The sequence below is a fragment of the Corvus moneduloides genome, chromosome 5 (assembly GCF_009650955.1).
Source record: "Corvus moneduloides isolate bCorMon1 chromosome 5, bCorMon1.pri, whole genome shotgun sequence".
NCBI lineage: Eukaryota > Metazoa > Chordata > Aves > Passeriformes > Corvidae > Corvus > Corvus moneduloides.
Genome location: NC_045480.1, coordinates 57,632,931 through 57,655,164, shown reverse-complemented (window position 1 = coordinate 57,655,164; position 22,234 = coordinate 57,632,931). Strand labels below are relative to the sequence as shown.

The following is a 22,234-nucleotide window of genomic DNA, read 5'->3' as shown; positions in this document are numbered from 1 at the left end:
ACTCCCATTATACACAGTCACTTGGAGAATAAAGTCTGCCAGATCATAATATTTTTCTGAAATTCAGCTCCATTCACATCTCCCTAACTTTCAAAAATACAAACACCATGGCATAATATCTGTTCTTGACTGAACAGAAGCCAAGACCAAATGTTAAGCAGACTGGTGCTCAGGACACCCACTGAATTTGCACCAGAAACTGGATTCTGCTTTTCTCTAACTCATATTAACATGAATATGAGCTATGAACATAAGCTCACTGCTTGTCTTGTCCTCTCCTACTGTAGTTCTTCCACCGTTTATAAATATATATATACACAAGGTGTGCAATTAGAATGTTCCTCAGTATGAGCAATCACTGCTCTCTGTCTCCCTCCAAACACAACCAACCAGAAAGCAAAATAAAACCTAAAATCTGATTTGGAAAAAAAACCTCATTAAGTTTCTTCCATTATATTATTGTCTAAAAGAATTACTGCACATCTGTGAATTGTACAGACTGTACAAGCCAGTAGTAAACAAAGAGGTATTTATCCTAAATATAGATCCAATATAACAATATATGCTTGCCATTTCCTAATATCCCTGTGCACCGAAAATTCGCAGTATCAGAGGAGTTCTTTGCTTTAGCTCTCCACAGCAAGAACAACAGGGTTTCCAGAAGGTCATAGTGATTTTCTTGTCAAAGTTAATGCAGCAAACCCTTCAATGTAATGGGAAAAAAATAGTTCTGTTATGGCATTGAACCTGGGACATATTTCAGGCACTGACAGTTACGCAGTTTGTTTCAGAAACATTTCAAAAGCTACACCAAGGTAAGATATTGACTGATCTTAATTTGGACAGGCCCATTAATTTTCCAAACCCACTGGCATATTTTAAGTTATACTTCTCTCAGCACTTTTCCAACCCCATTTTGTATTTCTAAGTGTCCTTATGAACTTGCTCGAGACTGAAGTGGAAAATTCAAATAAGCTCTTAGTTATTTCACAAACTGCTACCCTAACCTATCACAAGTATCAGATCAGAATCACCACCTCCATTTCACAAAAGGGAAGTAGCAAAGTCAGTAGGATATTCTGAAGCCATCCCACAGGTCAGTAGCAGATGGACAAGAAGATAAATTGGGCTCTGAGCTGTAGAAAGTTCCATGAAACATGGCATTGTGCCACCTCTCAAAAAGCCATGAGGTCTTTGCATGCAAACATTCTGGCAGAGATCAAGTGCTAGAAAGCAGAGTTATATTCTGGAAACCCAGGATCTGGCCCACAAACATTTTAGTTTGATGGCTGCTTTTTACACTCTTGATTAACAAAATATATACAGCGGAAGATATGCTGAATTTCCCAAAAATTATTAACTATTTCATACTCAAAGCAGTCATCCTATCATATAATTTGTGTAAATAAGCAGTGTGTTATTTGATTAACCTATCAAATAATAACTATCTGAGATAATTTTATGGGAAACAGCTACCAAGGCAGTGAAATAGGTACTTAGAAATTAATTCACAATTTGGAAACCATTACCTCAAGACTGAATACTTTTCTTAACATGTGCACCATAATGCAAGCTGTAAAGCTCGGCCAAGTGTCATGACCTGTTCCATACAGGAAGCTGGATTAGATGGGTTTTACATCTCTGAGAACTCCCTGTGAAATTCCATACAAAAGGTAGACCACCAGAAATTTCATAGCCATAAAAAATACGGCTGTGATGATCACATTTTAGTACCTGCACAGAAGTAACTCCCAGATGTCAAAGCCTTTTTCTAACGTCACAAACATCTGGAAAATCATTAATACACGAGACTATCATACTCCTGTAGATGCTAGCAGGAGACCCTAAGAGGCTCAGGCCTGCCCTGACCCAAGAGGCAGCACTACTTAACTCTACTCCTATGGCACTCTGGGGATAGGCAGCCCTGAAGCATGCTAGTGAAAAAGCTAAATAGATAGGAGGAGGAATGAGGATTAAGGAGCACTAAATCGCCACAACAGAACCAGGCAGACAGACACCAGTCTGTTCCATATTACAGATGGCAATGTATTCAGGCTAGGGTGTTATTTGGGAAGACACAAAGCAGGGATACTCTGCATAGTAAGCAGAAAAAAACAACAACAAACCAAAAAACCCACAAGCAGTATCTTTTCAAATACAGCTTATGCATCTGCCTCAGTCAAGGGCATCTGACTGATAACTTTTGCTACTTCCTGCATACTTCTTTCCCTTTAAAATGCAGAAATGAGAAAACCTGACCTGAGAAAGGAAGTTTTAGAAATGAGCCTGATGGGGAAACCACACTAACTGCCAGGGCCTGACTCAGTGTAATCAAAATCCCAAATGCAACACTGAGTCAGTGACAGAGGTGGAGAAGTTCAGCGCTTCACACACCAGACAATTCTGCTTGCATTAACTTACTTTACTCCCTGACCTCCCATCCTGTCTCCTCCTTACACTTACCAAGGGCTTGGTTTCATCTTCATCTTTGAAATAGTAGAGCTGGTCCCCCTTGAGGACAAACCAGCGCGTGTGCCAGGTCTTGACGAAGCCCCCCTGCTTCCGCAGCCACCCACACTTGATAGCAATGTGCCGCCCTTGGCTCAGGGCAGGAGTCTCTGAAGAGCCATTGTGTTCTTCCATACTGGGAATGGGCAACTCTCCTGTTGGGCAAACAAGAGGAAAAGGTAAAATAATTAGATTATTATCCAGGTAGTAACTTGCTCCTTTCAACACAGCTGTAAAAGAAACATGCCTTGACTACAAAAGTGTGTTAGAAAAGCATTTGCCATCGGCCTGCTTGTTCTCATACCAGCACCCCATCAGCTGAGAGAATTACTACTCACCTATAAAATACTAAAATAATAATGAACTGCTAAAAAGCAGGCAAGAGGCAAAAGCTCTGTTCAACTGCTGCGCAAGACATTTTGACCAGCACCGAAGAAGACATCAGCTGTTTCTAGAGGTGAGTTCTGCTGGATTACAGGCAGTAACAAGGAGTGAACTTACAGTACTTCCTCACACTAAGGAAAGCAGCTGACTACTGGAGGTCCCCATTTACAATTCCTTGGCAGGCTTGGGACTTTCAGGGAAACGTTAAAAAAGCCTCTGCTTCACCAAAGCTTAATTTTACCCCACCAGACAAGCAGGCTTTTTTTGTTATTGTTGTTGTTCATTTTACTGAAGTCCACTTAAAGGAATGGTGACAGTAAATGCAAGAATAGCTGCACATCACCTCACACAAGCAAGCCCTGACTGAAGTGAGTCTGTGCCCAGACATTTGTTATATACATCTGGCAAATCATGAAGAATTTTGGCCCATCTTAAGGCAACAAGAACTGTGTCAAAACTAGAGCTGAACTGTAAATTTCATGTGGCATTTTGGCCTTATTAAAACTATACCTTCTAACCATTTCTGGACAGTCATGACTCTTACTGATGGATTTTGTACATATAATCACGTAGTAATGTGCTTAACCTTCATGGTCAAAAAGCTTTTCCTGATCCCTTATTAAGTCTAGAGCACAAACACAGGCTTTTGAGTTGCAAGTTTTGGTATTTCCAGTCAAAATCCAAATCAAACCAAAACCTACATGTGCCAAAGAGTTTATACCTAAACAGAATAAAATGTGACTTTGACCACAAACACAGCAGTGTGCAAAATCAATGGTGAAATTTCACTGTCAGTAAGTGCTTGAAGAACAATATGTTTCTCTTCTTTCCAGACTACCACTGGCAATCTTTCTTGCCTCATCAGAAGCTTGCACAGCTGTTAGGGCCCAGAAAAGCTGGCTTCATAGGTAGTGTTTTGTTTCCAAACACCAGGTTGGGAAAAGAATGGAATATTCTTGACACTGCAGGCAGCAGACATCTCTGACTAAGGATATCTAGACTGAAACTTCGTGTCCTGATTTGGCAAAGTAGGTTGGTGAGTCCAAGCCTTGCACTCCTGCTCTGGTCCCCTACACAGCAACAATACCTTTACTGAACATAGTGAATGGGCATTGGGATTGCAAAGGGATGTACTCAGCTTCTAAGGCAGACTAGAAATGCAGATAACACTCATTTGACAGATGAAAGCATCCCTCTGACAATTAATCCAAGTACTTTGTCTGGATAGTGTTACATCACCATAAAATAAATCACAATACAAGAAGAAATCAATAGATTGCAGCCAGAAGTGTTTTTCAGCCCTTTTTTCCTTTGGCTCCCTTCTTCCTACTGCTCACACATCCTCCTTTGGAACAACTTCTCCAGCTTCCATCTCTGCTGTGTGTTTACAGTTTTTTCTTTTAATACCCACACACAGTCTCGTTGTCATGTCCCTGATTTGGGCTGGATCCTGGAATCTGATTGCCATGATTACAACTCCTCGCTGCCCTGTGCCACTGAGGTTAACAGGTCTCAACACAAGCACTGAGGTTTCAGCAGAGTACGAACTGCAGGATCAAAATTTCAATCACTTGGTATTCTTCTCAGAGAAAGGCAATCTTTCTCCTGCCTCTTTAGGGTTCACCTAGAGTCACCCAGAACACTTGTACTGTGAGATTTACTTGAGCAAAGTGTCCCCACAAAACATACAAATGTGTCTGGCTTTCTGAGCAGATAAAGATTTTTTGTGTGTGTCTGTCTGTGGTTACAGTTGCGAGAACAACAATGAACCAGATGACAAGTCCTCAGACCACACAAAAGGAAACGCACCCAACTCATAATTGGCATTTTCTGATTACGAGCGGGAATCTCTTGGATGCTGCTGGTTTTTGGGTGGACCTAAGTAGATACCAAGAAGCTGCCCTCCAACTCACACCCTTAGAAAGTGAATTAGCAAGTATTTTACAGAAAGCATTGTAAACAGCAGGTAAATTACTGGAACTGAAAAAAGGAACAAAATCATTACCCGTAGGCTACCCTGTGCTCCTTGCTGCACAACTGCTGAGCTCATCAGTTCATCTCTGCTGCCTGGGCGAGCCTCAAGGAGGAGTTTAAGTACAGTATCTGTATGTATCACTGCAGTGCTGAAGACATTGGGTCCCTATTACACTTGGACCATAAACAAGAATCTAAATACCAAAGTCAAAAACAATTAGCTGCTTGGATGAAAGACTATTTTTTATTTTGTTTCACAAAGTCACATGCCAATGGTGCTGACACTAGTATACGAAGTATATGGATTTTATCTTGCCAAGGAAAGTGTTAGTACATCCCCATCTCTTTGTCTGACGTCTATCAAACTATTTCTGCAACACTAAAACAAATGAGGTGTAGGAGAGATGATAGTTCTACTGCTCTACAGGGTAAGATCTCCTTTAAAGCAATAGTATATCCTTGGACATGCTCTGTACAAAAAAAGCTGTATTATTTCATTCATTAGTGATTTAATTCTCTTCAGCAGTTAAAAATTCAGCCACCTAACTTGTTTGCATTTGGTCCTGAGATAAAGTATATTTGTTGTTTTCATATATCCTTCCCTTCCAATGTCTGCCTACTACAAACCAGACTTGGAATCAGAAATTCCAGCAGCTGGCTCACTTTCACACTGCTTGTTTTTACAGCTGTTTCAACACTAAGATCATAAAAATAAATTGCAGAAATATCAGGGTGCTGGCACTGATGCAGAGAACAGTGAGGTGCAAACAGTATGTAAACAACACATGACAAAGTGTGGAATTATATCAACATACTCCAAGTCCTCTCGGCCTCATAAGACAAGGCAGAAAGCCATGCATTTTCAAGCACTAAATGAGAATATTCCTCAAACTCATCTTCTCAACAGGAAACACAACTTGTACTTGCTGCCAGAGTCAACTCTACTGACTTGGCCAGCCTCCAGTTTAGGTAATGACCAGAACTTAATAAATTCTATACAATATATTCATTTGGGGCTGCCTGTGGGCTCATTCTCCTGGGCCTGTCTGGACATCAGGAGTGCAAAGCAAACAAAACGAGAAATGTTCCCTGACACATTGGCTCTGCATCAACATCTCCTGGTCCATGGAGACCATCAACATTTACCACTGCTGGCCTCAATCCAACCTGTTTCTGCTCCCGTAAAGCCACTTGCCTCTCTCACTGCTCTGTCTAGAAGGCAGCTAACTGCACTTAGGCTCTCCTTGCCAATGTGGAAGGTCTGTGCTGGTGGCAGGCACAGAAAGCAGGGAAGTGTTTCTTCTCAGCTACCACTCACTCAATACTTGAATTATGGAATTGGGCAGCTCCCCCAGATCCCAGCATTTTGCCAGGAAAGAGTCAGAGAAACTCATTAAAGCACACAAAGCCAGTTACAAGAATAGTCATAGGACTGCATGAAGATGATCTGTTTGGCAAGAAACCCCAGTGGTCTGCAGTCAGTGTTTTTCTTCTCACTGAAATTTCTCATGGCCAAGATAGCACATTTCAAGCATCCAAAACATCAGCAGAGGTCACTTGCAGTAATTATTCATCTTTGCCACTGCTCAAATGCTGTTCTTTACAGCCTAATGTCACCCAGCACAAAATGGATAAATGTGGGAGGCCGCCAGAGTGCCTGCTGCCCCGGAACCGTACCCCTTCAGCCTGCCACACCACCGAATTCTCTTGCCCTCACAAAAGGGCAGGCACACACAACACTGCACAGACATGTTGTCTTTTCCACGTCAGGCACATGGACAGATAGCTAGTAAAAGGCAGCAATTCTGCAGCAACAATTGGCTTGGTTATTGATGAATGCATCTGCCAAATATGTGTGCGCACACACGCACACGCAGAATTCCTAACAGTCTTTGTGACACAATGGTTCTCTATAAAATCAGATTAATACTTCCACACTTATATCACTTTCCAAGTGACATCTAATTCTGGGTTCCCTTCTACTTATTTATGATGAGCTATACAGAGCTTAAGTGCCTGAGTTTAAGATTATCAGTGTCTCTCAGGTACAGAGTTCCTGCCTCTGACCAGCAAGTTTCCTTTTATTTAATTTTGATTTAGTCTTGCTGAGTAGCAACTTCTTAAAACCATTTAGTATGTGAAAACATTGTCAGCATTCATTTTCTAGTAAGATGTCTCAAGACACCTGAATCTCTGCTGCAACCCAGGAGTGAGTTTGTAAGCAATTGCCGCAGGAAGCAGAAGACTGGCCTATTTCCCACCATCAGGGTACTTCAAATCAGTTGGTACTCATCTCTTGTGTCAAAAGGATATTGCACATAGAAGGAAAAACACGTCAAAGAGGTAAAAGCATACTTAATAAGAAAGCTAACTTTCTGTTTGTGCTTAGCAACCATTTTTACACTGCATGTAGCAAGTCTCGGTTTCTGTCACTGCAAGAAGAGATTTTACAGCATTCCAGTCTTGCTCTTTTCCAAAACCTGCAGCAGTGCACTTGCCAGTAGCTTTCCTCCACAAACTTTTAGAACAGACATTATACATTTATCCAAAAGGTATTCCAAGACATCTGAGAAATCTCCTGTACTACTGGCAGTAATGTTCCTAGGCACAGATCATAATCTGGCTGTTCTGCATTCCTCACCCTCGCTTTTGTCCCAACAGGGACAGCCTGGATATATTTTGTTTGAAAGAATTTTAATTCCAAGGCCTAAATAATTACTCCTTAGGTAAAACAAAAAATTTGTGAGAGGTGTTCTCACCAGTAAGACTGTAGCAGATGAGATTCACTGCCTGGTGAAGCCATTGGAAAGACTTCCATTACTTTTGCAATATATTTTGGGATCAGTTCGAAAACCAAGACCCAATAATTTTGCCAGAAAATTGAGGCCTTAGTCAAATACAACTCTTTAGTACCTGATTTGCATTTTCATGTCAGAACCATCTAACAGATATTCTTAGACCAGCCAAACCTCTACAAGTCTTCTGTTTTCTTATAGGAATTCAAGCACAGCTATAAACAGCCCAGTTAGAACGGGACTAGAGGATTTAGAAGACATTCCGTTTCTTGTGAATTACAACAGGAATTAGTTAACAAGTTCGGTCAGGCACTTTTGAAAACATCCACTTCTGCATGTGTATATTTCTTTCCTGTGATTGTGACTAGTGGTAGTAAAACATATACACTAGTTTTGTAAAAGCAAAGCAACTGCAGCAGTTCTGTTACTGCAGCATCACACTGTCAGATCAGCATTTGGAGTAATTTTCAGAGCTTTAACTTTTGCTGCCCTTGCCATTCGGTCCTATTCTGTTTAAATCCACACATCAGCTTTTGAGCAAATCCATTCTTGTCCTCCCACCACTGCTGTGGCAGCAGGACCCATAACAAAACTGCACTGCCAAGAACACTTTTTTTATGATGGATTCTCTTCTGACACCTAGTTCTCTCCATCGCTTCCTAATCCCACTACCTGTTTTGGGTGGAGATGGACTCCACCTGCAGAAGACTTGTGTAACCCACAAGCATTTGCACGCAATCTGTCTGGGTATCTTTTCTCAAGTACATATACACCATGTCTGATTTAGGAGTGGCTGCAAAATGTCATGGCACAGGGAAGGGTTTTGAAGAACTTCAGAAACAACTTCCAAGGGTAACAGTCTCTGTTATGCTTTTGCATGTTACCCATTACTATTATATATCCCCTCAGCTTTTTCGTCACATGGCAGCACATGGCAAGACAAGGTTGCTGCTACCAAAGTGATTGGAAAAGTGAAGGTGTCCCTGTTCATTGCACAGGGGTTGAACTACGAGACCTTTAAAAGGTCCCTTCCAACTCAAAACTGTTCTATGATTAGAATGAAGTGGTCCTTTATCTTCCAGGTTTCTGCCCAGACTCCCATTTCAAGTGTCTTATTCTGCACAACTGGCAATGCTAGAGGTAAACTGCATACAGCGGAAAATCAGCTGTAACTATCTGGAGAAGCTTAAAAAACTACAGACAAGGCAGTAAAGAGCCTCTGATAGCTGAAAGGGTCAAGTGATGCAAGATGGACAAAGAAATGCAGAACAGTTGACAAGTCTCAGGAGCTGAAATACTGAGCAGTGAAAAGGCCAGGGAGCAAGTCGAAAGCGGCATCTGGAACAGCTGAAAGATATTCCAAGTCCCAGATGTCTCTTCCAACCAAAGCGTAACACTGCCTCTGAATATCTGACACTGAAAATACATAAGCCCTGTTTACAGCTTCATACTTTACATGGAGAAAGTGGTTGTAAGGACAGCTTAAAAGTAACTTAATTCCCACATGTGAGTGGTGAATACTTCAGCATATACTGGCTTCACTTACAAAAGAATTGATTATGAGTTGTGCCCAAGCACGATCTCAACAGATGATCTCTCAAAGTATAAAAATAATCTCCAGCACTACTCTTTGTTCTCAAAGACTGGTGGCAAAAGACATCTGAGTACAGATGTCAGCAGCCCTCTGACAGTGAATCACTGAGACTGAAACAAGGCTGAACACTTTTTTAGGAAATCCAATACAACAGGACTTTCCATGTTGTCCTATTCACAGCTGTTCAGGCCTTGCAAATTCCTTGTAAAATTGACCAAGAGAATTAAGATGCTACAAGTGACATTCACTAAGTATGCTGCCAAGCAGCAAAAATACATTCTGGTTTGTCTACAGCAGCAAAAGCTTCCTCCCAAATCTGCTGCAGTACTTGCAAATCAAAGGAGCTCACAGGTTCTGCAGAAAGAGCTGGTAGTTGCTGGAGAGTGGGAGGAAGAAAGATGAATATTTGCTGCCTGCACCACACTTCAAACTCCTCTCTTGCTCAGAGCAAATGTAGTCCCAGCAAAATCCCAACTCTGGCAAAAAAAGATTAACACAGCAAGTACTGGCTGGCAACATCTCTCCCGATACTCAGATGTTCAGAGTAGGAGGAACCTTATCTCTGGGTGCCTCCACAGAAGCCTCAGGGGAAACAAAAGAAGGTTCAACCCAGCTCAACTCAGCCCACAATGACCTTTTCAGTCTTACATTAGTTCACATGTGACAAACAGAAATCCATGCACTTATTTTGAACGTATTTGCTATGAACATTTCAGGCAAAATTACTCCCTCGGCTTTGTTACACACAATATAATGTTTATCCCTTTCAGTTCAAAGAAGTTCAAGTAACAGCAGCACTTGGTGATCTGCTGAGAGATTCCTCTGAAGCAGATCTCTCCCACTTCCATGTGTTCCCCAGAAGGACCATGGCATCACAGATGTGCCTGTGGGAGCATCCTGTCCCAGCGTATCAGAGGAACTGACAGAGTTACAGCCCATGCCGGCACTGAAATCCAGAACTACCATGCCCATTTCCCAGCTGTCCTGTATGCACGCAGAGGAGCACACGGATATTAAGCAGGTAAGCACATACTGTACACAGGTAGTGAGCACCCACCCAGCCTCAGAAAGTATCTTGGCACTGTCCCAACCCAAACACGGGCAAGTCAGAACCAAAGGCTCAAAGTTGGCAACCTCAGAGGTGCATCTGCTTCCATTCCTACTAAACTTAGTACCAGAGCCAAGATTTGTGTCCTCTCTGCATGCCAACCCCAGCAGGACCTAAAATTTAAATAGACCTACTTTTAAACAGGAATCAGTTTAGTTTTAATGCTGTTCAGAAATGTTTTATGTAAATGGTAATTGCCTCTGTCACTTAAACACATTAACCATACTGACATAAATTTCCATGCTAGAATACTGGAGACAATATAGTCAAAATTTTTAAAAGCAGATGTGTATCTTTCCACTGAAAAAGCCAACTCTACATAAGCACCATTACTTTGTAGTTGACATTTCCATCTTCTGCTCAGGAAAAGCATTAATTCATACTTAGGGAACTAACATTTCACTTTTTTAAAACCAAGTCTGCCTCAGAAAAAGAGAGTCCACAATCCTTCCTATGTACTTCAGGAAGCAGCTGTATGTCACGCCACCTAAATTGTTTCAGTAAATGAAAAATTATCATGTATTAGTAAATGAAAAATGATACCATTGTGGCATTGCCCTTTCCAGTAAAGCTCTAAGCGAAGAGAACACTGTCCCTGAATTCCTAAATCAGCACCAACACCAACACTATGCTTTGTCTCTAAAATGAATTCATATGGGGGAATGGAATAAACTCATGTGGTCCTTATCCTTTAGAAGGTCAATCTGTGCATGGATGCTAACACCTACTTTCCAGCTTGTACTGAAGGAACCATTAAAGGCAAAGCCAACTCTGCTGTGTTGCATCCACAGTTTTCAGACTCTACCATCACAACCCACAGTTAAAAGGTGAACACACCTTCTCTACAAGAATTTTATGTTCATGTGTCTCTTTCTGGTCACTACTATGCTATGTGAGCTGAAGGAGAAGCAGAACCAAAGTCAAGAACACTTGAACAAGTAACTGGTTACCTTTAGTGACCTGAAAGCCAGCTAAAAACATGTAAGCATCTTTTTCTGACATTGCTCCACCCAAAATGAGATAAGGGAAAACCAAGTTGAGTTATTCACCTGAAAGGATTCAAAAACAGAAGACATGTATATGTTACTTACATAAAACTTAAGGAAAACATTTCTTGTTTGGTTTCTTTTTTTAAAAAAAGCACCAACTAGTAGGCAAACAATGTTAGGCACTCTCCAGATTTTAGGTAGGCTACAAAAAGAGACAGTGACATTAACTAGGACTAACACTTCAGAGAAACAGGTGCAAAAGCAGAAGAAAAATAATCCAAAGATGGCAGGTCCTGTATCTGCAGACACTTCAAAACTGTGCTGAGCATGGCCATGTTTACAGAGTTCAATTTATTCAATTTATCTAACTTAAGAGAGGCGAGGTATCCTGAGAATATAAATTTCTCCTGCTGTGAATGACACAGGTCATTAACAGCAAAACACAGCGTCAAGAACAAACCAGAAAAATCTACCTTTTCTTATCAACTCCCTTTACAGTAAGGATGGTTTGTGTTTTATGTGAGTCACTATCTGCAGAGGAGAACATCAGCATGCCCAAGGGAAAGGAGGTTATCACCTCCAGTCAGACAGCCTTACTATTTCACATTAGTGTAGTCAAAACAGCAGAGAAGCCTTGCCATCCACATCCCAAAAATACCCCATCTCTCTCCATGTGACCATCATGGCTCTGCACTGTTGTTTTCTTGATTTTTTTCTTTATTTTCAGAAAGAAGAAAAGGACACCTTTTTTGCCTTGCTTGTAACCTTCAGGTTATCTATAACCTGCACCAAACACCATCCTGCATTTCAAAAGCAACATGTTTTATCAGTGCAGGAAACCAAATGAAGTTCAAATCAGTGTCTCACAAACTCAAGCAGTTCCTTATTTGCTAAAGCACAGACTGTCTGAGGATTTCTTTTTACAGAATAAGGTGCATTCTGAAAAGTATGAATTACATGAGTTGACTGCTAAAAGAATCAGCACCACAGTTTATTCCATTTGCAAAGCCAATTCAGTAGAGCTGGGTAAAAGTACAACTGTGACTTTTATTATTTTACAACTATCAGTTATGGACAATTTTCCCAAGGAATCATACTTACAACCAACCTCTAGAACAGACACTGCAGAAAAGCCAGTATAAGGCAATTAAATTAATCCAGCCTCCTGGTAACTTCATACTTGACTTCCTTTTTCTCTGTGTCTGCAACCCTAACTACACCCTTACTTTTTCTTCTGCTCTTGGTAAGATGATGATTTGAAAGTTAACTCTACTCTTCTAAGTTTGAAGGTAAAATCTCTAAGCATCAATCCCCTAGAAAGCAATTTTTACATAGAGTTGTCTGTTTTATCAGCTTGATCCATCATTCACCCCAATTTAGGAACCAAGTTCAATTAGAACAGATGCAGATTGAGTAAGATTTTTCAGCTTCTCTTCCAACAGACACAGGGGTTCTCAAGATAGTATTTCAACCTTTATGAATAGAAAAAGATAATTAACCTTTAAAAAAAACCAGATTAGCCAGTGCAAATAGAAAACACTGTAGAAACAGTTGGGTTTTCTAAAAAACACAAAGAACTTTGTACTTTGGGAGCTGGAAGAACAGATGCCCTGACTATTGTCTTGTCACCTGACTTCTTAGATTAGCTCTGGCAAAGCTTTTCTAATTCTTCACTCTTTTGTTATCAATTATTCCAAAGGCCTTTGTATTTTAGAAGACATAATACTGCTGGTGCCGTTTCAGAGCTGTTAAGTGTAAACAGCAAGACTAATCAAAAATATTTATCTGACCTTGCATTTCCTAACAAAACAGTCAAATGCTCTGGAAGTTTCAAATAAATAAAAAATAGCTTTATACATACAATTTCCAAGTTGACACAGAGAAAAACAATCCAGCACAGGTAACAGATGTCAGACATTGTGGAAGGCATTCAGCTTCACAGCAATAGGCTGGTAAAGGAATCTGGACAAAACAGATATAAAACACACCAATGCCTACAAGCACAAACACACTTTGCCTCTTAGGATGATGAAATTTGCCAAGTGTTTCAGCAAAACAAACACGAAAACTGCTAATCCAGTTGCTGGTTTTGACTAGGCACTGTAATAGAGCAGCATCACCTACCTACTGTGTGCACCAATGCCTGCTGAAGCATCAGAGTACAAGATACTGAGATATCAAACATCACCAAGTGTCCTTTGCCAGGATCTGGGAGAAAGCTCCAGGACCAGCCAGCTCATTCAGGACTGAGATTCCCACACAAATACCTGCAGCAGGAGCAGAGCAGCAGGGCTCCTCTGCCCTACACCAAGAGCTAAGTGGAACCACAGCTGACCTGATGGCTTCGTCATGGGCTCACTCCAGCCCTCCAGGCTCAGCCCACACCAAAGAGATTACAGACCAAAGCCTAGAAATAAATAAAAGCAGCTAGAACTTGCTTTGCACAAACAGAGCTGAACAACTCCAATGTGATGCTTTCGCTCACAGAGCGCTTGCATTTATACTCATCAGGAACAAAAACATGTTTCCGGCATTCCAGCTCTCTGCTAAATTGGATGCAGATGATGAAGGGTTTTTTCCAAAGATATGGAAGCCAATGCAGCTGAAATATCAGCTAGGCCTTGAGAGATCCTGTACCATAAGGCATTAAGCTTTCTACAACACACAAGGAATCTAAGTGGCAACAATTATGATTTCATTTCATAGTGTGATTTAAGATGATATTACGAGACAGAAATGTTAAAAGAAAGTAATAAAAGCCTTTCATGTACTCTCAAAGTCAGATGTTCATATGCCATGTATCTGGACAACCTCTGCTTTCAATGGAAGCCTGATCTCCACTTCAAAGGGAGGAAATTAGACAAAAGGGGAAAGAATGTACACCTCTCAGTACCGGAAGCCCCAGGAAACCCAAGACCAAAGGACTAAATCCATCACTTTCCCAACACCCCCAAGACAGACAAGCCTACAAGATGTTTAACCAAGAGAGAAATTGAAAGCACAAGCACTTGCAGTCCTTAATCTCAGCCACCAGTACATAAACCTTGCTCATTTTATTATTTGAATAGTTACAGCATAGCAAAAAACATTTCTGTACATCCACTGCTAATATAACTTCTGGTTATTAGTGTGAGAAGAAGCCACTCCCTTCACCAATTGTAGGTGGGTTTCTTGTTTTAATTGATGTTCCAGGCAGGATGTATGTTTCGTTTTCTCTGTCTTCAAATATTAACATAACCGTGACCGAATCCAAAACATTAAAAGCAGAGTTAAGTCCCAGCTTTCCAGGGTTTTTTTCCCCTATTCTGAAAATATTTCTACACATTAGAAGTTATTTAATGGTGAACAAATTCTTCTTCTGGAGCTCCATTCTTCGGTACACAGCTTGATAGGAACTAGTTTGATCTGTAAGCTCTGCAGGAAGTAGTTCTGACACTTGGAAGCAGAAGTAAATTTTTCATGAGATACCTTGCTGTAGTAGTTGCTGATAATTCAGATTTTTGTCTACCCACACTATGAGTTGATGCTTTAGTCCTTACACAGAATATGTTTGAAACTTCTCCAAAGGAGCAGCTATTTCTGCCTTCAGTGGCACAAAAAATCTTGTGAATAGCCTGGAAGTTCAACCATTAGCACTGCATTTTCAAGAACACATTCACTTTGGTGTTCAAAGAGAGTCAAATATTTCTTAGCAGACATATATACACTTCACTGGGACAATTCACATGACCAAAATACATAATATGGCCAGTATTAATGACCAAGCCATACAGGTAATCCTGTTCACATTGAGTCAGATTTCATACAGCTAATGAAGAAGTTGTGTAAGTTTATTTCCAAAATCCTTGAAAATTTATCTGTGCACTGCTAACTCTTCCTCCTTTTCAACTCCAGCAACAAAACAGATATGACTAAATTCATATCAAACCTTCACCAAAACTCACTGAAAAATACAGTCAGTTTTAAAGCTAAGTGCAAGACATAGAGAGCTAAATCACCAGGAGATCTACTTCATTTTCATCACTGTCATCAGACCTCTGTAGAGACTGCACCAAAGTTATCCCTAGGCTTGACATTAATCAATGTTTTCTTCTGGCAGAGTGGGAAAAGATCCAGTAAGCAGTTTTAATTTTAAGTTTTAATTTTAAAAAAAAAGAAATTACATCTTTTACTCACTAAGCAAATAATTGAAAAATTTCCCTTGCAGTAATTCACATTATTCTTTAAAGCTTGCTGAACAACCTATAAAGCTTGAACAGCTTCCTTTTTTTTACTATTTTTAATAGTTTTATAGAGCTTTTTTGTAGGTTTGTTTTGGGGGGTTGTTTTTAGTTACTCAAAAATAATTTTGAAAAATTAGTATGAATGGAAAAGAGGCCTAGGTTCATTTTCTGGATCCAAGAAACTGCAGGTGGAAGAGGAGCATGTGTGATTGATTTCAAACCATCTCCTATTGCCCTGCCCTCTCTTTAAACCCCTCCTTTTGTAATTTCACCTCAATTTATTTTCTTCTGCTCGAAACTGGCAAATGAACATTGCCTTTGTAAATATTTTTGTACAAGCAAAATACATTCCCAGGAATTTACTAGGCAATGATTTGGTTACTACTCTTTTATCCAGCCCAGTCACACGGCTTTTCCTGCACAAACACCCGCACAGGGGATCCAAGCATAACACTGGCACAGCTGTGCAGCTGTGCTCAGCCTTTCACACTCCACACCTGGTTCAACAGTGGAGAAATGTAAGGGAGGTAGGGCCCGGGCTGTCATGCAAAACTCCACCTGCCCCTCTCAAACGGTGGCAGGGAAGCTAAAACCAGCCCACCCTTCTGTCCCCCCTTCCTAACAGACCTGTACACCAGAAAGAACTGTGTAAGAAAATCCTCCCGTCCATGCTAAGAGGTTCATTTCTCCCAAGAAGGGTAATGAGCTAAGAATGCACATTTCTGGTAACCAAAAAAACCTGCCTGCTGTCCCCAAGAGGGCATTTTCATTTGCTGGTCCCATAATAAGGGTGACAATATCTACCACAGTCAGGGGTACGCAATTTTTTGCGGAAAATGGCACAACAGAGGTTGTGATGCCTTAGGTGAACTCATGACCTGTTGTCCATCTTGAGAATAGCCTCTGGCTCCCCAGACCTTTGAAGGCCTTTCAAATAAATACCTACTTTTATTCCCTTACTCCTGTCTAGTCTCTGTTGTTCAACTGATGCCTTGAGAGGCATCACTTGAGCAAGAATATATAAAAAAGAAGTAGATATATTTGCCATGGCAATCACCTAGAAGTAAATTTCTGTATGTGAATTACTGCCAAATCCAGGTACAAGCTCAAGCACACATAAGAGCTCCCGAGAAGATGAGCAGCATCATTTTAAGACTGTTAGAAGTGCAATTATGACTGCATTACTAGACAATACTGAGCCTTAGCACACTGTCAAGAACCCCACTCACCTTTCTCAGCGTTTTCTCATCTCAAACTTGAATCTGAGTCCTACTTTTCATTTGAACTCGTAATTTCAGATACATTCCAGTATCCTCAAAGTGAGCACACACTATATTATTTATTACATTTGTTTACAATGTGCTCTCAAAACCAAGCAATGTACTATGGCACAAACAGGAATCCAACAGCATGGAAAGGTGACACACCTAACAACAGCTCCTCTGTGCAGGCAGGACTCAACTTGAACTCAGAGCAGATGCCGAGAGGTACCTGACCACGTCCCTGTGTCACAGCTTATAGGGAGGACTAAGCCACAATTTATCCTTTGAATTACTCAATTGTCAAGAACACAAAGTGAAAGGAAAAGAAGAAAACAGATGTTGTCACCACAGCTGATAGACAAAGGAAGGTCTAGACACATCTGGATATCATGAAAGCTAAATATTTTTAACATGACTTACAGCTCTTCTCTCTCACAAATACGCATTAGATGTCCTAAACTCTAATCCCAAGTTATTTGAACTGCAGTTTAGAAATATACACCAAAAAAAACCAACCACTAGGAAAAAAAAAAGGGGGGGGGACGACAAATTTCTGCTGGAAAACATCCCATTATAAGCAGCACAGCACACAATGGAATGAAAAAAAAAATTCAAAAACAGTTCTAAGATTTCAACATAGCTTTCCAGAACAAAGCTGGTTTTATCATCTTTATTATGGTTCACTGGAGAATTTTACTTTATTTTTCCTGTAAGGAAGGAAGGGCATAAGTAGCTCTCACAGCACTGTGACATTTCCTGAGAGACTGCCAAGGAATCTGGGGTTTCCCAAAATGTATCTCATGTCTGGGACATGGGGAGCATCCTGGCATAATTCACCTCATGGTCCAGATTTCCAGACGAACCTACCATTCAAGCAGCCCATTCAAGCTTAAATCTGCAAAGCAAAACCTTAAAAAGCTGTACTAGCATCTCTGAAAAAAATAGAAGGCTTGGATAGCGGTAATTTGGAAGGGATGGAACAATTTGCAAAACAATTGTCAAAACTAACATGAATTTTCCCTTCCTATCCTGAGGCAGTGAGGTGATTGCTCTTGGATAGACAGATTGCCTCTAAGATTTGTAAGACAATCTGATCCTCATAAGAATTGCAAAAATCACATTTGAAGGACAGAATAAACAGAGAAGACACTGCAACTCTGGACTAGTTCTTGTAGGATTCACATTTGAAAAATACTATTTGCCTTCTCTGATAAAAATAGCCTGGAAGGAATACAGAGTAAATATAGATCTTTTTTCTCCACTAAGTTCCCTAACAGTGGTAATATATAACAAGCTATTTGCAAACTTGCTTTCCAATTCAATATGGAAGATAATACACTGTATCAATACATCAACATCTTGTTTACCAAGTTCCCTTTTTCTCCACTGGAAACAACAAAGACAGCTTGGCAGACATTCAGGGCAGAGGAATGGAGATGAGCATTTGGTTGGACTGACACCCTGACAGTCAAGAACACAAAACATTCCACAAATGTTTGAAGGGTGCAAACAGCAAGGAGAAAAAACAACTTTAAAGGGGGGATGACACAAGTCAGCTCAATAAGGCATGCAAATCAGTGGCTCGAAAAACACATCAGGAGTATTACTGGCAGCAACATAAGCCATCAAAGTTACCTTATCAGAACAAGCTTGAGTGGGCAAATAGCCCCTTGTTCAGGGAACAAACACAAGCACCACCCTTCTGCTGCCCAGCAAAAGCCTCCAAGAGTTCAGTGAGGACTTCTCCTGCATCAAATCATTTCTTCAGCGCCAGAAATTCATGTACGCCATTTGGCACAAACTCAGCTTGTCCATGCTCTACACCTTCTACCAAATTTGTACTATAAAAAGGTGCTCTGAATAGTACTCAAACATTTTCATCATCCAGATGACAGTTCCATAAACCCAAAGCTGACGGTAATAATTCTACAAACCTTCTCACTAATTAATTCCACTGTATGGAAAGAAATCATCCCATTTTTTTTTTGTTTTGTTTTGTATTGTGACATCACCTACCCTGTACAAGTCAAACCAAAAGATTTAAGTGTATGAACAAATCTGTGGATGTAGGATAGACAAAACAGCAGTAATGATAAGCATTTTTACCTGTGAACAATTAAAGTAATTTGTATTCCATGAACTGCATGACTGTATTTGCACAAAGTTTTCCTCTTTTAGTCTGCAGATTGTCACAAACAAGTGGAATAACCATAAAACTGTGTTACACATTTTTAACTCACTACTGACTCCATACTCAGATTATTCTCTGTTCACCCGATTCTCCTTTTATTGGTGTGTGTTGCCTTTTTTCTCAGCAATACTTTTTCTGCCCTTTTTATTTGGTTTCAGTAGATATTGAACACAATATAAATGGAAGCTTTCTTTAGGGAAGAATTACCTCAGCTATCAAAAATCCAGAGCAGATATATCTTCAGGTCATGAACCAGATCCCTCACACAAACAGAATGCCAAGACAGTGTCAGCAACACTTTAGATAACAACATCAATACTAAGTCCAATGGTAATAACTTTTTTTGAAAGACAGATGTGTCAAAATATATTGGTAAAATAGCATGAATTGCGGAGCTGCTGCCACCAACCTCTACAGCAGGTCAACACACTGAACAACAGTAAGTCCAAAAAGAGTGCTGGAGGCATGTAAGTATCCACACCTAACTGTTCCCAGTTTTCTGCACCACAGCCACTGGGTTTTCTAAGGTCTCTGGCAATTTTGAAGAACCTGTCTGAAAGCAGATGTGGCAAACCACAAAACATCCTGCTACAGAGAGAGGACAGGAAGTGATCAGTGGAAAACACCCGCAATTTCACCACACGTGACAAACGTACCCTAAACCTGCTAATGAAATCCTCAGAGCCCTCTCCTGTGTTAAACTTGTGCCCAGTACATCACCTGACTGAACACACATAGTAATGAAATATTATTTCTTCTGGTCCATCATACACAGAGTCTGCAATTACAACCAGCTCTCAGGTCGCTGGAAGCTTGTCCTCTGTCATCGCTAGAAGACTTTTTTCATTTGCCAGCCCTTCACGCGTACAAATGGGCCAGTCAAAAGTTATAAAAACCTGCTCTCGTTGTAGTATATTGTATTCAGCCATCACAACAGCTTACAAGAGTTTTTTGTACTTTGACAGCAACTAAAACTTGCTGTCCATTACATAGTTCGTCCATTTTAGCAGCACAAAACCCACCACAAAATCAGCACAACTATGCAAAAGCCCTAAATTATCCTAATGATCTTACTTATAAATTAATTATTGAGAAGTGATCTTAATAACATACTTTCTAATTTTTTTTTTTATGCTTAAGCCAATTTATGTGGCTTTTAAAACTTTGCACCATATCCTAACTGATAACAGGAAACTATGGATGGTTAATTGAAACAATGGGGGATCCATTTTCATCATTGCTTATGAAAAAGCCGCAGTTTCAAGTTCACCACAACATTTGAGCCAATTCTCAAGGTGCTAAAACACTTAAAATCATTTGTAATTGCTTTATTTAACTTTTCATTCCCCCATCCCACATGCTCAAATCAATGCAGCATTTCTGTAAAATATCACCCTGAACCATTCAGTGTTTTGCCAAGTTCTACAGCAAGACAAAATACAGTATTTAGCTTGGTTCTGCTTGGTGTTTGAGATCAGTAACACTATACTAGTGTCTGCTGACTGAAGAGAATTTATTTTCTTGCAAGGGAACACTTGCAAACTGGCCACATTTGATATTTCCTTTTCACAAATGCCTTAAAAAGTTTAACAGCAGTGTAGAGTCGCACATTGAAGCTACAAAATGCCATTAAGCATGACTATTAACAAGAAGCAAATGTAGTAAGTGCCAGCTTGAGTAAGGTAAAGTGAAGTGGTGCAAAAGCTGGGAAAGATGTGGAATTACTGATTTTCTACCACCAAGGAGATTCCCACCCACCTTCACCTCTGCAAATGACATAATACATAATTCCATTTAATTTTTTCATCTGTATGGACAACAAGAATAACAATTTTTAGAACAATTCAACAATTACACTCCTCAAGGAGGCAGCTCAAAGTGTCTTATTTTCCCTGTAATATGCCTTCAAGTCTCCACAATTCATTTTCAGCACAGAATTTTGTAGAACCCCACTCTTACACACCATTTTGCAGGCAGCCACCTTCACTTATCTTTCTACAAATCAAGGTAATTTTACATTATTTTCCCAGAGCAAACTAGCATTGCCTATGGCAGACCAATGGGTGACAGAAGATTAATTGGTAGAAAAACATTACAACTAGAAAATTAAGCACTTTTAGACTGCCCATAAGGAAGTATATAATGCTAAAAAATGTAATGATATGGCAACAAGAATCAATCACACACATCTGAAAGTCTTTGTTAGCTGATGAAATGCTGCCAAGTCAAACAAAAAAGTTATAATTTACTCACAAAGCCAAATTTAAGCCTAGCTGCAACTAGCAGGAACTGGCAACAACGGATCTAGGAGAGTGTTTTCATAATCTCTAAGCCAAAGTAGCACTGATGTGTCTACAAATACACAAAACATGCAACAAAAATCCCTGTCTCCTTGTCCATGGACTTCTGATCTGAACAAGACAACTCTACCAAGGTTATTCAATCCTGTCCTGTGTAAATGTTTAAAACAAGGCCACCTTCCCCATTTCCCAACCTCAGAGGACATTACTTCAGTACTATTCCCCAATCTCTAAAAAACCTACCATGAGAAGTTTTTCCAACCCTTGTTTACAGATTCACAAAATTCATGACAAAAATAAACAGCCATTCTAATGTTACAAAGGAGCAGGAAGGCATTAATGAGACATGCTACTTACTAGTAAAGCATTTGTTTTTTTAATTCCAAAGGTAATTTAAACCAATTAAATGGACAATTTTACTTACATATATATGCTATGTCATATAGTATATTCAACAGTGCCAGCAAAAAATAATACTCAGACCACTCCAAGCCATCAACAATTTCACCATGTGCTCTTTTGTCCCAGGATGGGAAATGAGTATCTTCCATCTTGGAATTCAGTAACCTTTTCATGACAACTTGGTCAATACTAACATACTTTCACACAAGCTTTCAGCTAAAACACCCATTTGTTCTGTAGAGGTGTTTCAGCACTACCACCACAAAAAATATGACAAGTCAGAGTTTAAAATCATTCTCCAAAGACCTCTGTTAAATTTTAATGGCTGGTTAAAGGGTCGTGTCCCAATTTCCACACTACTTTACTTTTTTGTACCTTATTAGCCTCAAAAAATCTGCAAATGACAGACTAGCCAAAAAACAGCTTCTTTTTGTTCCACTTTCAATGAGTCTCAGAACAAAGTATTTGCTCATATCAGTTTCCAAGCAATCTGTCTAGGCATCC

General features: G+C 40.0%; 1 protein-coding gene across 4 annotated transcripts in view; it reads right to left on the bottom strand.

The window, feature by feature from the left end:
• The window catches only part of ARHGAP24 (Rho GTPase activating protein 24), a 184,907-nt gene that overhangs the window by 151,961 nt on the left and 10,712 nt on the right, over window positions 1-22,234 (bottom strand). For all 4 annotated transcript variants that reach the window (XM_032109587.1, XM_032109588.1, XM_032109586.1 and 1 more), the window contains exon 2: window positions 2,464-2,663. In XM_032109587.1, coding sequence (XP_031965478.1) covers window positions 2,464-2,643 — 180 coding nt within the window. In that variant the 5' untranslated portion in view covers window positions 2,644-2,663. The remainder of the gene's footprint in view (window positions 1-2,463; window positions 2,664-22,234) is intronic.